The following is a 15,764-nucleotide window of genomic DNA, read 5'->3' on the forward strand; positions in this document are numbered from 1 at the left end:
ATCATCATCATTATCATCATCATCATGGCCCCCTGTTTAGAATACTGGCCTGGGAGTCGGAGGACCGGGGTCCTAATCCCGGCTCTGTCACTTGTCTGTTGTGTGGCCTTGGGCAAGTCACTTCACTTCCCTCTGCCTCAGTTACCTCATCTGAAAAAATGGGGATTAAGCCCATGAGCCCAGAGTGGGACAGGAACAGCGTCCGACCAGATGATCTTGTATCTGCCCCACAGCTTTAGTACCGCCTAGCATAGAGTAAGCGCTTAACAAATACCATCAAGGCAAACGAAAAACGGTGAGTGAAGATCATGCAATGGTTTGAGGATGGAGCAACTGAACCACAGAGAGCCTGGGAGACGGAATTTCTGACTCAGCCCTGGAGGCAGATTTTTCCTGAATCCAGGAACCAGGTCTCCCTCTGAGAGTGGAGGGAAGGCAGGATGAAGGTGGTTGCATGTTTGTATCTGTATGGGCCCACAGAAGGGGTGTGTGTGTGTGAGTGTGTGAGTTAGTGGTGGGGTTTTGTTTGGTATGGTATTTGATAAGCGTTTACTAAATGCCGGACACTGCACTAAGCATTGGGGTGGATCCAAGCAAATTGGATTGGACACAGTCCCTGCCCCACGTGGAGCTCACAGTCTCAATCCCCATTTTACAGATGAGGGAACTGGGGCTCAGAGAAGTAAAATGACTTACCCAAGGTCACACTCACGTGGCAGAACTGTGGCAGAGCGGGCATTAGATCCCATGACCTTCTGAGTCCCAGGCCCGTGGTCGATCCAGTGGGCCACGCTGCTATTGATGCCCGCCTACTTGTTTGGTTTTGTTATCTGTCTCCCCCTTCTAGCCCGTGAGCCCGTTGTTGGGTAGGGATTGTCTCTAACTGTGGCCGAAATGTACTTTCCAAGCGCTTAGTACAGTGCTCTGCACACAATAAGTGCTCAATAAGTACGATTGAATGAACGAACGAATGAATGTTTCTCTGTGGGCTGTAGATGCTGCCCACCCCCCTGCCAAGCCTCTGGAGCAGAGAGGGACCTCGGAGAAGGGCGGTAAAGCCACAGGGCACGGAGCGTCCTGGCCCTGCCTCTTGCCTGCCATCCGTGCCAGGGCAGGGATGGGTTGGGACAGGGGTAATGGGGGGTGGGAGGAGGCTCCCAGAGCTCAGCCTCTCTGGGGAGGGGGAGATCAGCCAATTCACAGAGAGAAAACCAGCTGGGCGGTGGGCCAGGGAGTGGGCCGGGGGAAACAGCATGGCTCAGTGGAAAGAGCCTGGGCTTTGGAGTCAGAGGTCATGGCTCTACCACTTGTCAGCTGTGTGACTTTGGGCAAATCACTTCACTTCTCTGGGCCTCCATTACCACATCTGTAAAATGGGGATGAAGACTGCGAGCCCCTCTTGGGACAACCCGATCACCTTGTAACCTCCCCAGTGCTTAGAACAGTGCTTTGCACACAGTAAGCGCTTAATAAATGCTATTAAAAAAAAAAAAGCCGAGGCCAGAGGGGAAGGCGCCCACCCAGGCCCCCACAGTATGAAGCTCGGAGGGAGGATGTGGGGGGAGCCCCCCTGCGCCCCCACCTCCCCAGACACACTGTGTCCCCGGGTCCCGGCGGGCTGATGTGGCTGCGGGAAGGGGAGGAGGGGGGCGGCCCCCTGCCCAGGCCTGGAAGAAGCAGACGGAGGGTGGTTTCTACTGCCTAGAAATACATCTATAAATCAATATATAAATATAATACAGATATAAATACGGCCTATAGACGTCGGGGAAGAGGAGGGGGGTCGGCCGAACGTTTCTGGGGGTCCGGGGGCCCCCGGGGGTGGGAAAGGGGGCGGGGTCCGGGGAGGCGGGGCCTGGGGGCGGGGATGGGGCAGCTTCTATATAAGCGAAGCTGTCCTCGTCCGGCCAGTCCTGTGTGCTGTGCCCTGTGCCCGCCGGCTCCCTCCCTCCCCCGTCTGTCCGTCTGTCCGTCTGTCGGTCCGTCCGTCGGTTCGTGTGGCTCCCGGGCCCCGGCGTCCCCCGCCATGGGGCGGCAGAAGGAGCTGGTTTCGCGCTGCGGGGAGATGCTGAGGATCCGCTACAAGCTGCTGCGCCAGGCCCTGGCAGAGTGTCTGGGCACCCTCATCCTCGTGGTAAGCGGGGCCCGGCCGGGGGGCAGGAGGCAGGGGCCCGAGGGCACGGGACAGGGCCGGCCCGGGGGCACAGGACCGTCCCGGGGGGCACAGGACCGTTCCCGGGGGGCACAGGGCCGTCCCGGGGGGCACAGGACCGTCCCAGGGGGCACAGGACCGTCCCAGGGGGCACAGGACCGGCCCGGGGGGCACAGGACCGTCCCGGGGGCACAGGACCGTTCCAGGGGGGCACAGGACCGGCCCACGGGCACAGGACCGGCCGGGGGTCGGGGGTACAAGACCGTTCCGCAGGCACAGGACCGGCCTGGGGGGCACAAGACCAGCCCGAGGGCACAGGACCGTCCCAGGGGGCACAGGACTGTTCCGGGGGGCACAGAACCGTTCCGGGGGGCACAGGACCGTTCCGGGGGGCACAGGACCGTTCCGGGGGGCACAGGGCCGTCCTGGGGGGCACAGGACCGGCCCGCGGGCACAGGACCGGCGTGGGGGGGGTACAAGACCGTCCCGCAGGCACAGGACTGTCCCGGGGGCACAGGACCGTCCTAGGGGGCACAGGACCGTCCCGGGGGGCACAGGACCGGCCGGAGGGGGGGTACAAGACCGGCCCTCAGGCACAGGACCGTCCCGGGGGCACAGGACCGTGCTAGGGGGCACAGGGCCGTCCTAGGGGGCACAGGGCCGTCCTAGGGGGCACAGGACGGTCCTGGGGGGCACAGGACCGGCGCTCTCCGAGGTCCACCAGCCTCTGGGGGTTAGGCTGTCTTCTATGTGTGTGTGTGTGGTGTGTGTGTGTGTGTGTGTGTGTGTGTGTGTGTTCATTCGTTCATTCAGAAGTATTTATTGAGCGTTTACTGTGTGCAGAGCACTGGGCTAAGCGCTTGGGAGGGACAGTTCAAAAAGTGTGCGCGCGTACGTGTGCCCGAGGGCAGCTTGAAGCTCCCAGGACGGGCCGATCCCCGGCCGGCCCATGCCCGTTTCCGAGGAGCCCCCTTGGCCGCGGAGTCCCGGCCCCCTGGCACCCCGGGCCCCGGGGGCATCCATCCAGCCCCAGCCGGGACGGACACGGACACCAAAAGCCTGGAAAAGGACGAAGCCCCTCTTCTGCCCCTCCCACACACAGGACTGGGAGACGGGGCACAGAAAGGGGAAGGGCAGGAGAAGAGACGGGAGGAGGCAGGGGCAGAGAAAGGAGCAGGGAAGAGGCAGGGGCAGAGAAAGGAGCAGGGAAGAGGCAGGGGCAGAGGGCCAGAGAGGCAGCACAGGGGCAGAGGCTGGGGCAGAGGTAGAGACAGGGGTAGAGAAAGAGGAAGGGCAGGGGAAGAGACAGGCAGAAACAGGGGCAGGGGCAGGGAAGGGGCAGAGAAAGGAGCAGGGAAGAGACAGGGGCAGAGAGGCAGGGCAGGGGCAGAGACGGGGCAAGGGCAGAGAAGGGGCAAGGGCAGAGGCCGGGGCAGAGGTAGAGGAAAGGCAGGGGAAGAGACGGGCAGAAACGGGGCAGGGAAGGGGCAGAGAAAGGAGCAGGGAAGAGGCAGGGGCAGAGAGGCAGGGCAGGGGCAGAGACGGGGCAAGGACAGAGGCCGGGGCAGAGGTAGAGAAAGAGGAACGTCAGGGGAAGAGACGGGCAGAAACGGGGCAGAGGAAGGGGCAGGGAAGGGGCAGAGGCGGGCAGAGGCAGAGGCAGGGGCAGGGGCAGAGAAAGGAGCAGGGAAGAGGCAGGGGCAGAGGCAGGGCAGGGGCAGAGACGGGAAAAGGGCAGAGCCCGGGGCAAAGGCAGAGAAAGAGGAAGGGCAGGGGAAGAGAGGGGCAGAAACGGGGCAAGGACAGAGGCCAGGGCAGAGGTAGAGACAGGGGTAGAGAAAGAGGAAGGGCAGGGGAAGAGACGGGCAGAAACGGGACAGAGGTAGAGACGGGTAGAGAAAGAGGAAGGGCAAGGGAAGAGACGGGCAGAAACGGGGCAGAGGAAGGGGCAGGGAAGGGGCAGAGACGGGCAGAGGCAGGGGCAGAGAAAGGAGCAGGGAAGAGGCAGGGGCAGAGAGGTGGGGCAGGGGCACAGACGAGGCAAGGGCAGAGGCCGGGGCAGAGAAAGGGGCAGGGCAGGGGAAGAGACGGGCGGAGGCAGGGGCAGGGCAGGGCAAGAGACGGGCAGAGGCAGGGGCAGGGCAGGGGAAGAGACGGGCAGAAACTGAGGCAGGGGCAGGGAAGGGGAAGAGACGGACAGAGACAGGAGAACGGGGGCAGGGGCAGAGGGAGGGGCAGGGACAGAGGAAAAATCAGGGGCGGGCAGTTTGCGTGTCCCGGCCTTCGGAGCGGGGCCGAGGCGGAGCCGAGCCTGCGGGCCGCTGGCCGGGACTTGGTCCGAGGAGGGCACGCCGCCCCCTCACTTCGGGGGAGGGCATCCGGCCCACTTAGGGGCCGGGCACGCCGCTCACTTGGTCTGCGTGCGGGAACGCGGCTCTCGGGCAGCGCGTCTCGGTGCCTCAGTTTCCCCTTTCCTGCCCGCCTCAGCCCCGCTCTGGTCCTCGCCAGCTGGTGCCCCTGCCCGTCTCCCCCGTTTCCTCCTCGTTGCCCGGACCAAGCCCTCCCTCTCCCTCCCTCTCTCTCAACATCAGTCACCAGTCCTGCCCTCCCTGCCAACAGCAGCCAGTCCCCCGTTGCCCTCCCCGTTGCCAGGGAGGTGGCTGGCACTCGCCCCTCCACCTGGGCGCTCTCCCCACTGCACCCTCCCCTCCAGTAGGCCTGGGGGAGAGGGAGACTGGGGGGCCGGGGTCCCGGGTCGAGGGGAGCAGGTTATCGGGGGGCCCTGAGACTTAGTCTGTCCAGGAGGCCCTGCCGGGTCTGATCTGGGGCCAGGGGCTAGAGAGAACTTGGAATTAGCCAGTCTCTCCCCCTCTGCCTCCTGGGCAGGAGCGGTTCAGGGGTCCCAAGCCTTGATGACCTTGTATCTGCCCCACCGCTTAGAGAAGCAGCGTGGCTCAGTGGCGAGAACAGGGGCTTGGGAGTCAGAGGTTGTGGGTTCTAATCCCGACTCCGCCGCTTGTCTGCCGGGTGACCTGGGGCAAGCCACTTCACTTCTCTATGCCTCAAGTTACCTCATCTGGAAAATGGGGATGAAGACTGTGAGCCCCGCGTGGGGCAACCTGATGACCCTGTATCCACCCCGGTGCTTAGAACAGTGCCTGGCACGTAGTAAGCGCTTAACAAGTACGGTTATTATTATTAGCACTGCTTCTCACCTAGTAAGCACTTAACAAGCATTATTATTATTATTATTACTAAGCCTGACGCTCGACGCCCCCCACACCCACCCAAACTTCTGTCCCAGAGAGATAGCGGGGAGCGGAGGGCGGGGCCAGGGTATGTGATGTGGGCTGGGCGCACTCCCGCCCAAAAGGCAGAGAGAAATTGACAGGACGGGACCGGAACTGGGGATAAAAGAGTGCTGGGGAGGTGGACACACTTTGATGTACTCCTCTTCCTCCCATCTCTGGCCCTAGGCCTCACTCCCTAGTTCCACCGTTCCACTGCCTTGACAGCCTGGACTGCACTTTTGGCTCTTGGAGGGTGGGATGGAGAGGGGAGAAATCTCCCGGAACTCCTGGCATGGCTCCTCCCCTCCTTCCTTCCTTGCCTGCCCACCTTGGGCTTGGCACAGAGTCCCTTCCCATGGAGGAGGGGGCGTCCAAGATCCGCTTCCGTCTGTAGCCCCCTCCCCACCCAGCTCTAGCTCTCTAGCTGCCCTCCAAGCCCCACTTGTTGGCCTGCTGGCCAGCCCCATCAACCTCAGCTCCATCACCTCCCGATCTCTTAATAATCGTAATTATGGTATTTGTTAAGTGCTTACTATGTTCCTGACACAGTACTAAGCACAGGGGTGGATATAAGCATATCAGGTTGGAGATGGTCCCTGTCCCCCACGGGGCTCACAGTCTCAATCTCCATTTGACAGATGAAGGAACTGAGGCCCAGGGAAGTGAAGGAACTTACCCAAGGTCACACAGCAGACAAGTGGCAGAACCTGGATTAGATCTCTTCCTCCCCCTTTACCCCATCCCCACCTGGCCAGAAAAACTGGGGTTTGAGATGGGGGTTCTATCCCTTCCCTGCTCCCCAGCCTCCTAAACTCAGTTTGCGGGGGCCTGGGGCGGGGAAGAACAATGCCTGGTCCCCGCCTCAGTTTCCCGAGAGTGAAGGTGTTTCTCCTTCTCTTCAGAACTTCCCCCGCCCCAAGCTGTACCTCTTACTTACAGCACCTCCTGGGGTTTAGTTCCTGCTCCCGCCCCCGCAAACCTGGGCCTCAGCACCAGGCTCCATGGGAGATGGAGAAATATCATTTTGCTCGCTAATCTGCAGTGCACGGCTGTCCCTCCCTTCCCTTCCCAGTCCTTCCTGCCCTCCCCCTCCCTCCTTCCCTCCCCATCTGAGGATTAGGGGATTAAACAGCAGAAAGAAAGACTCTGGGGAGCCTCTTGAGGAGAAAGCGCTGGCCAGGGGGCCCTGGGATGAAGGCTGGAGGAGCCGTTTAAGTGGGACGGCGGAGCCTAGGAACAGGTAGTGGGAGAGGTCACCATCTCCCGTGGATGCTGGACTCCCTTCTAGACTGTGAGCCCACTGTTGGGTAGGGACTGTCTCTATATGTTGCCAACTTGTACTTCCCAAGCGCTTAGTACAGTGCTCTGCACACAGTAAGCGCTCAATAAATACGATTGATTGATTGATTGAGATGGATAACCCCAGCCACAACCCCGAGGTCTTGGCCCTGCCCTTCCCATCCCCCAACTCCTGACCTCGCCCCGGGGGTGCCACCAAATGACCCAAGATCTGGTCTGACCCAGGCTGTTCAGGGCTGTTCTCCTTTCCTGAGAGGAGAGAGAGCAAACGCCATTCCTGAAGCAGAAGGGGTGGTGGACAGACAGAAGGAAGGACTTCCCAGCTGGGGCATGGTGAGGGGAATCCCAGGGGGTGGGCTAGGGACATAGTTGTCCTGCCCGGAGGAGAGGCCAGGGGCTTCACGTTGACCCCTGGAAGGTCCTGTCCATCCAGACTCCATTTATCAGTCAGTCAATAAATAGGCTTGATTGACTCCTGGAAGGCTCTGTTGGTCCCAATCTCCATTTACCAATCAATCAATAAGCAAATACGATCGATTGATCCCTAGAAGGCTCTGTCGATCCCGCTGTCCATTTCCTTTCTGGTCGAAGCTTCTTGCGGAATTGTCCTACCAACTTTATTGCACTGGACTCGCCCAAGCGCTTAATGGGCTCCGCACTTGGAAAGTGCTCAATAAATTCCAGCGACTGATTTAGGGAGGTAGCATGGCATCCTTGGAAAGGGAGGTTGGGATCCCCAGCGTTCGCTTCACCTCTCTCCCCCTCCCAATCAATCAAATCTATAGCATTTATGGAGCATCTACTTTCCACGAGAAGCAGCGTGGCTTAGTGGAAAGAGCCCGAGCTTGGGAGTCAGAGGTCGTGGGTTCTAATCCTGACTCTGCCACTTATCATTCATTCATTCAATCATATTTATTGAGCGCTTAATGTGTGCAGAGCACTGTACTAAGCACTTGGGAAGTACAAGTTGGCAACATATAGAGACGGTCCCTACCCAACAGTGGGCTCACAGTCTAGATAGAAGGGGGAGACAGAGAACAAAATAAAGCATATTAACAAAATAAAAGAATTAGAATAAATATGTACAAACAAAATAAATAAATAAATAGAGTAATAAATATGTACAAACATATATACAGGTGCTGTGGGGAGGGGTGTGACTTTGGGCAATCACTTACCTTCTCTGTGCCTCAATTACCTCATCTGTAAAATGGGGAGTAAGACTGTGAGCCCCACGTGAGACAACCTGATTACCTTATATCTCCCCCAGTGCTTAGAACAGTGCTTGGCACATAGTAAGCGCTTAACAAATACCATTACTAATTAATTAATTACTACATGCAGAGCACCGTACCAAACACTTGGGCAACTGACTTAGTAGACGCGCTCCATAATCGAGATGGGGTGACAGTCTGTTTAATCACAGTAACGGACTAGGTAAGATATGGACATAAGTGCTGTGGGGGTCCCGACCACCTCGAGATCCCTCCCCTCCAAGTCGGGCCACTGGAAAAGACAGGGCTCGAGTCCCGGAAACTGTGAGTGGCCAGCTGTGGGGCAACTCAGCACGGGGCAGGGCAGGGCAGGCTGAGCACGTGGGTAGAGTTGGCAATGGCCCCAAACCCCCAGGGCTGGGTAAACAGCCCATCCTGTCCTGCTGTCCCGCCCCTGTTCCCGCTCCCCACCTGCTCTGGCCTTGGCCTCACCTGGAGCCTTCTGGGGACGGTTGGGGGGCTGTCCCTCAGGGAAGGAGACTCCAGGGGAGCGGGAGGGAGGAGAGGGGAGTCCTAGGCTCCTGATACCTCCCTGCCACCTCTCCCTTGGCCTATCTCCCTCGGCTCCAGCCTTGTTTACCACCTGAAACCCAATCTAACACCCGTCCTGTGCCAGGGAGGGATTAACACCGGTTTTAATGCCCCGTGGCCAGTGGGAGGGAATGGGCCAAGGGGACTCCGGGCAGGTATCCATTGACAATCTCCAAGAACTCGGGTGCTGTTTCCACGGCAAATCCGCCTCCACCTTCCCTAGGCAGGCAGGGAAATGGAGGCTCTGGCCTGAGAGGGAGGCCTGAATCCCAAACAGGGTCCTCCGAGACCCGGCCCTGCCTCCTCCTGGGGGCGAGCCCATGCCGGAGCCCATCCGAGATGGAGCGGTGAGATGAGTAGTGGGATCTCGGGCTGGGCACCAGATCAGCCCCAGCCTGGGGCCCGTCTTGGGCTGAGCTGGGGCCTGGGTGGGCATTCAGAGAGGAGTTCCCACCTGCTCTAGGGGAAGGCAGAGGAGCCGAGGAGGGCTGAGGAGGGTCGTGGGGAGCCCATTTCGCCCCCCAAGAATTCTTATACCCGGCTTGAAGGCAGCTTCCTGGCTCACTCCTCCGTGCCCTGAGCTGTGGCTCTCAGAGGCAGCCCAGCTCTCCAACCTGTGCCCCGGCTCACCCTGCACAGGGCTACCAGGGTGGTTGGCACGGAGGATCCGACTCCAGAGTGGCCTGGGAAGGCTGAGATTCTGGGCGCTCCTGTTTATTTTCCGCTCCACCCCCATCTCAGAGAGGCCCTGGATGTTTCTCCTCTTCTCCCCTGGCTTGTTTTCCATCTCTTGATACCTGCCTGCAGAGACTCGCCTCTCACCCCAACCTCCACCCAGGAGCCCCGAGGGCTGGGAGGCCCCCTGGAATGGGCATGGACCTCACCAAGGGTGTGACTAGTGTGGCAGTGGCCGCAGGCTATGTGCGAGGGGTGGGATGGGCCCTAACTGCAGGTTGCCGTATGGGAGGGGAGGAGGAAAAATTGAGTCCTGCCGCGGTTTAAGAGATGTCAAAGCCCAGGCCTTGGGAAGGGATGCCTGCTCTCCCCACCCCACCCACCCGGACGGTCAGGAAGTTCCTCCTTATATCCAACCAAAATCTCTCATCTCTCCTGCTTTCATTTAAGCCCATTTCCTCCCGCTCGTTCCTCTGTGGACAGGGAGAGCAGCTGGTCAGGGTCCTCTTTAATCCTTCATGAACTTGAGGCAGTTTTTCAGCCGTCCCTTCTCCAGGGAAACATTCTCAATTCTCTCACCGTGAGAACCGTTTTCTCTCCCTCGGCTGTAGGTGTGGTTCCTGGCAAGTTAGCCCTAAACCCAGATGCCAGTCTCCCTGCCCTCCCTGCCCTGAATCCCGGGGCCCGCCCCGCAAGAACCCTCGCCTGCCAGAGAGGGTCTTTGCACACCACTGCACTCTCGTTTCCCTGGATCTCCCTAGGAATCCAGGGAGGGAATTTGTCTCTCGAACTTCTACCCTGACCAGTCGCCAGCCCTGGTTCTGCTCTCAGGCTCCCCTCACTCCACTTCCCTGGAAACTGATACTGCCCTCCGGACCAGCCAGCCTGGTGAACCCTCCGAGGGCGGCGGCCACCTGGATGGGGCAGAGCCCGGCCCCCGGCCCTGGTGCTGTCAGCACGGGCCGCCCAGAGGCCGTGCCACCTGAGGCCTGGGAAAGGGTGGCAGTGGATGCCAGTCCTGCTCTGTGGACTGACTCATCGCTGGCACCTGGGAGTGCAGGGTTACAGGCCTCTAGCAAGAAGGGTCTGAGCTGGGGACTCTCACCGTGCGGGCTAGTTTGCCTTCCCCACGGCCTCTGGCCGCTGCCCCAGTGTCTCTGGCCCTGGTTGTGGCCTCGGGCATGTTTGTCAGGGTGGCTAGGGCTGACAGGCTCCCTCTCGGGAGTACTCTGGCCCGGTACTCCATCCCGGCCACCCAAAAGTGGCTGGAGTTTGAACTGGTTAGAGGTAGGAGAGCTTTTGGGTTTGGAAATGGGAACTTGAGCAGGTAATCCCGCTAGACTGTAAGCTCACTGTGGTCAGGGAGCAAACCTACCAATTCTGTTGTATTGTACTCTCCCTGGTGCTTAGTACAGTGTTCTGCACTCAGAAAGCACTCAGTAAATAAATTGATTAACCGCTATCCCCTCAGAGAGCGTCAGGATGTCTTGGTTCTGCAGTCGGAGGGACAGAGGTCAGACTGCAAACTCCTTGGTGGGGGATGAGGGGATGTTGGGACCAGGGGTGTGGGGAGGGCAGGATACCTCCATTTCTGGGGTCTAGGTCAGGAAGAGCGCAGGGAGATGGAAAAATGGACCTCTTGATGGCAGGGGGGTGGGGGGCGGGGGGTGGTCTGCCCTTCAGTACAGGTTGTTGACTGACTGACAGATCTCTAAGGTGATTCAGCCTGACCCCTGGCTCTCCTTCCCTTCCATCTGGCCGGGCCCATCCCGATGACCCAACCCAGCCCCACGTGGCCCTGACCCCTCCCTTGTTCTTCTGTTTCAGATGTTCGGTTGTGGTTCTGTGGCCCAGGTCATACTTAGTCGTGGTACCCACGGCGGCTTCCTCACCATCAACCTGGCCTTTGGCTTTGCTGTCATGATGGGAATCCTCATTGCCGGTCAGGTCTCAGGTATGGCCGCAGACCTGCCCCTCCCCACGAAGATATTAAGAGATGGAAGGGTTTGGTCACTCCCTCCGTTCCCTCCCTTCCTTCCTCCCTCCCTCCCTCAGTCCCTTCCCTGTGGGGGATTCTGTCTCTTCCCCCCACCACTGCCGCCCAACCTCTCAGCTGGCCCTTCCCTCCTTCCACCCTGATTGGGCAGTTCCAGCTTGGTTGTGGCCTCTGGGCCCCATCCTGGTCCTGCCTGGGAACTTGAGATGGAAGAAAAAGCAAGAGCGGTTAAGGGGTCGCGGAAAGGGGAAGACCTAGCAATTCAGGACACCCGGATCCTACTTCCACCTTGCAGGATCCTCAGTTAACCCCTTTGCCCTGGTCCTCAGTTTCCCCCTGTACCCATTTCTGCTCTGGGTCGCTGAGAAAATCGCTCTGAGCTCTGGAAGAGAAGGATCTGGAGATCGGCACGAGTCTGTTCCTCTGAGCCACGGTGGGGTGGGGGGGGGGTCTCGCTCTCCTGGGGACTGGACCCCACCCCAGCCCCAGCCCGAAATTCCCCCCTCTTCCGTTCTGCCAGGCGCCCACTTGAACCCGGCTGTGACATTTGCCCTGTGTTTCCTGGCCCGGGAACCCTGGATCAAGCTGCCCATCTATACCCTGGCACAGACCATAGGTGCGTTCCTGGGTGCTGCCATCATCTTCGGCCTCTACTATGGTAAGTGGCACTGATATCGTCTGCCCGCCTGCTACCCACCCACCCACCTGCCCACTGGCCCTTGCCTACCAGCCGCATGCCTGGGGCTGGGCTCTCCTGGCACCGCTGGGCCCCGGGTGGGGCTGGGATGGGCAGGTGAGTGACTCAGGGATTATACCCAGGCCGCCCCAGGGAGAAGAGGGGAATTAGGAGGACCCCGGGGGTGGGGGTGGGAAGGAACAGAGAGGAACAAGTTAGACAACACGTGGGACTCGGTTACATAACTCCCCCCGCTTCTCCCTCTCACCCTCCGCACCCCTCCCCACACAAACACACACACACACACACACACACACACACACACACACACACTTTTCCTCATGTCCCCAAAACACAGTTGTTGAATGCCCGGGGCCAGTGTTCATGGGGGCTGGGGTGGAGACCCGCTGGGGAGCTCAGACAGCCAGGGGGAGAAGGGATAGGCCAGGCCGTGCTCCTCCTTGCCTCCCAGCTAGGGGGAACTTGGTGGGAATTCTCAGACGTGACAGTACCATGAGTCCCTGAAGCCCATGAACCATGGGCCTCGGCCCCTCCCAGGAGAGAGGAGCCAACAGGAGGCCGGTGTGGAGCGTGGGGTCCGGGATGGGAAGGGATAGCAGTGGGAGTGGAAGGGGAAACAGGAGTCATCAAATTCTAACCCTCTCCACCCGCTCCTGTGGTTCTGGTTCCAGATGCCATCTTGGCCTTTGCGGACAATCAGCTGATTGTGTCTGGACCCAACGGCACGGCTGGGATCTTTGCAACTTACCCATCCGGTCACTTGGACACCGTCAACGGCTTCTTTGACCAGGTGTGGGGCCGGAGGATGGGGAGGACTTCTGGGGCGGGGACGGGCCTGTGTGGACACGCTGTACTGGGCACTGGAGAAGGGGTGGGAGGAAGAAAAACACTATTCCTATCCTCGGGAGGCTGTCAGTCTGGTGGGATGGACACACAGGTAGCTCTACGAACAAGGGGACTCAGGGGCAAGGTGGCAGAGCAGAGACCAATCCCCCCACCCCCCGCCACTAACACATGGGTGTTGGGAGAGTCGGAGTGACTGAAGTCCAGGTAATCTGGTCAGACTTCCTGGAGGAGGTGGGTTTTGAAGGCAGAGAGAGGTATGGTTTGGGGAAGAGGCAAGGGGAGGGCATTCCAGGCTGGGGTAGAGGTCAGGGCTGGGAGTGGTGTGGGGGGAAAGGAGGGAGCAGGTCGGATCATCTCTGGGTCCAAGGGCCAAGGAAAGGCGGGCTCTGCCTGACCCAGCCCGTCCCGTCTCGCCCCTCCTTCCCTCCCTCTCACTGGCCTGGCTCTCTCTGGCAGTTCATCGGCACGGCCTCCCTCATCGTCTGTGTCCTGGCCATCGTGGATCCCTACAACAACCCCGTCCCCAGGGGCCTGGAGGCCTTCACCGTCGGTTTTGTCGTCTTGGTCATCGGCACCTCCATGGGCTTTAACTCCGGCTATGCCGTCAATCCCGCCCGGGACTTCGGCCCCCGCCTCTTCACCGCCATCGCCGGCTGGGGCTCTGAGGTCTTCACGTACGTAGCCTCCTCTTTTTCTTCCCTCCCTCCCTCTCCTTTTCCTCCTCTCCCTCTCCTCCACCCTCCCCCGCAGTCCCAAGAGCACAGGAAAGGGAGATGCCTGAAAAGGGATGAGGACTTTCGGATTTGGATACCCGCTCTGTCCCCACCCGAAGCCTGTTCCCCTGGTCCCAACCCTATAGCCCTGTCCAAGAATCCCCCTCTCAGCCTCCCTACATTTGTTCCCCACTGGTGGCGAGGGGAGGAGGGGAGAGAAAAGAGCCCGGGGTGATTGGATGCCACGGTCTGCCTCCTTCCCCCTTGGGGCCCCTCACCATAATCGATCTCTCTCTCTCCCTCTCTCTCTCGATGGCAGCACGGGCAGGCACTGGTGGTGGGTGCCCATCGTCTCACCCTTCCTGGGTGCCATCGCCGGAGTGTTGGTCTATCAGCTGATGATTGGCTGCCACATGGAGGCCCCGCCCCCGTCCACTGAGCAGGAGAATGTCAAGTTGGCCAACGTCAAGCACAAGGAGCGGATCTGAGGGTGCCAGCCCCCCGCCCCCCGCTTCCCCGGACTCCTGACCCCACCCCACCGCCTGCCGCCTCACCCCAGCAGTCTGGGCCCCTTTTTTGAGGACCAAGGGGGAGGCAGGGATGGGGCCGGCAGGACCACTGATGCTGCCTCTCTCCCTGCCACCCTCTCTAGTCTGGCTGTCGCATGCTCCTGCCTCTACTGGGCTCTCCCTTCCTGGGCCCCCCCACGCCTGGCCCTTCCCCTCTTCCCCTGATGTCACCCCGGCCGCGTGCAGTCCCCTCTCACCTCTGACCTGTCCTGCTCCCGACCCCAACCTCGGCAGAGTGGAGAACCTTCCGTCCATCCTCTGCAAGGGGCACGTCCTGAGAGAGCCAACTGGGGGGAGATGTGGGAGGGCCCAGGTGTGTGTGTGTGTGACTCTGTGTATGTGTGTGTGTGTATGGGTGTGTGACAGAGAGTACATATAGGGGGCATTCAGGTGTAAGGGGGGACTCCGACCCGGAGGTCCTGCGGAGAGAGGCCCATTTGGGGAAGGGGCGGGTGTGGACAAGCTGGCCACCATGGAAGCAGGGACAGAAGCTGGAGCTACAAACATAGGTCAGGCCCAACTAGAGGTGATTCCCGGGAGGGCCCCGGTTCCGGGGACTGGCTCTCAGAGCTGCTTCTTGTAGCTCTCAGGCCCGTTTTCACACTCGCCTTCTCTCCGGCAGAGAGGGCGCAGCTTGAAACCAGAGCCAGGGAGATGGGACTGGGGGAGGGTTAAACGGGAGCTGCGTACCCTGGACTAGACTGCCCCTTCCTGCCCCCCACCCCTGACAGGCCTGGTGCGAGATCTTCTGGAAAGGGGAGTCGGGATAGGGGTGCAGGGACCCTCGGGCGACGGCTATTTGGGCCAGACTCTCCACTCCCGGACGCAGGTGGTGTCCTTGATGTCTTTCCTCCTCTGGCCTCCCCTTCTCTTTTCACCCTTCGCCCTGCCCACTGAGAGCCGAAAATTTCCTGTGCAGGTGGGTGAGGGAGGCGCGGGTATTAGGGGCTCCTATCGCTTTAATGCCGAGCCCCGCAGTCTGAATCTCCTCCGCTTCCCCCGGCCACCCGCCCTTTTATTATTTTTTGCCTCTTTCTTTTTGTTGGGTTTTTTTTTTAAATAAATTTACACGGAAAACTGCCGATTCTGTGGGTGTTTCTTCACATCCTCCCTTCGGGACCTGGGGCCCTGGAAGACAAAAAACAGCTTTTGTTCACCGGTGGGACCTGCCAATCAGCCCCACCGCCTCCCCCGGGCCCACAGGGAGACTGGGCGGCAGACTGGGCGGCGGGTTCTAAGACACGAGGCCGGGCCTGTGGCAGGGAAGTGCTTTGGGATCCCTTCTGGCTGGGGCGGATGGACCACTTTGCGTGCAGGAGAGTTGGTGGGCGTGAGGGAGGCCTCTGGGATAAAAGTATTTGAAAGCTAATGCACATATATTAGGGGCTAGATTGGATCATCTACAAAGAATTGCTTAATCAAGAAATTGGGCCCAGAGAGCTAAGCCTTGTGGTTTCCCAGGCATTCTGGAGCCTGGCTTCTCCTCAGTCCGCAAATGGGGATAATCTGCTTCCTACCATAAGCACAGTCAGGGAGACTTGTGCTCCCGGAATCAGTCTGTCTGTCCGTCTTCCCCCAGGGTGACCGGAGCTCAGCGAGTGTGCTGGGATGGAGGGACAGCTGGGTGAGAGGACAGAGGCTGACAGTCTGCTGCGGGATGCAGGGCATACCCCCCTTGCACACACACGTGTACACATTCATACATGTACACACGTACATGTT

The 15,764-nt window shown here is 60.0% G+C and overlaps 1 protein-coding gene across 1 annotated transcript; it reads left to right on the plus strand.

Annotated features, from left to right (window-relative positions):
- The first annotated feature begins 1,946 nt into the window (after positions 1-1,946).
- AQP3 (aquaporin 3 (Gill blood group)) lies at positions 1,947-15,124 on the plus strand. The gene is made up of 6 exons (XM_038743860.1): positions 1,947-2,134; positions 11,049-11,175; positions 11,738-11,875; positions 12,586-12,704; positions 13,217-13,434; positions 13,793-15,124. Exons 1-6 carry the CDS (start codon positions 2,027-2,029, stop codon positions 13,959-13,961), a joined length of 879 nt encoding a protein of 292 aa, XP_038599788.1. The 5' UTR covers positions 1,947-2,026; the 3' UTR covers positions 13,962-15,124.
- The last annotated feature ends 640 nt before the right edge of the window (positions 15,125-15,764 follow it).

The sequence above is a fragment of the Tachyglossus aculeatus genome, chromosome 3 (assembly GCF_015852505.1).
Source record: "Tachyglossus aculeatus isolate mTacAcu1 chromosome 3, mTacAcu1.pri, whole genome shotgun sequence".
Taxonomy (NCBI): Eukaryota; Metazoa; Chordata; class Mammalia; order Monotremata; family Tachyglossidae; genus Tachyglossus; species Tachyglossus aculeatus.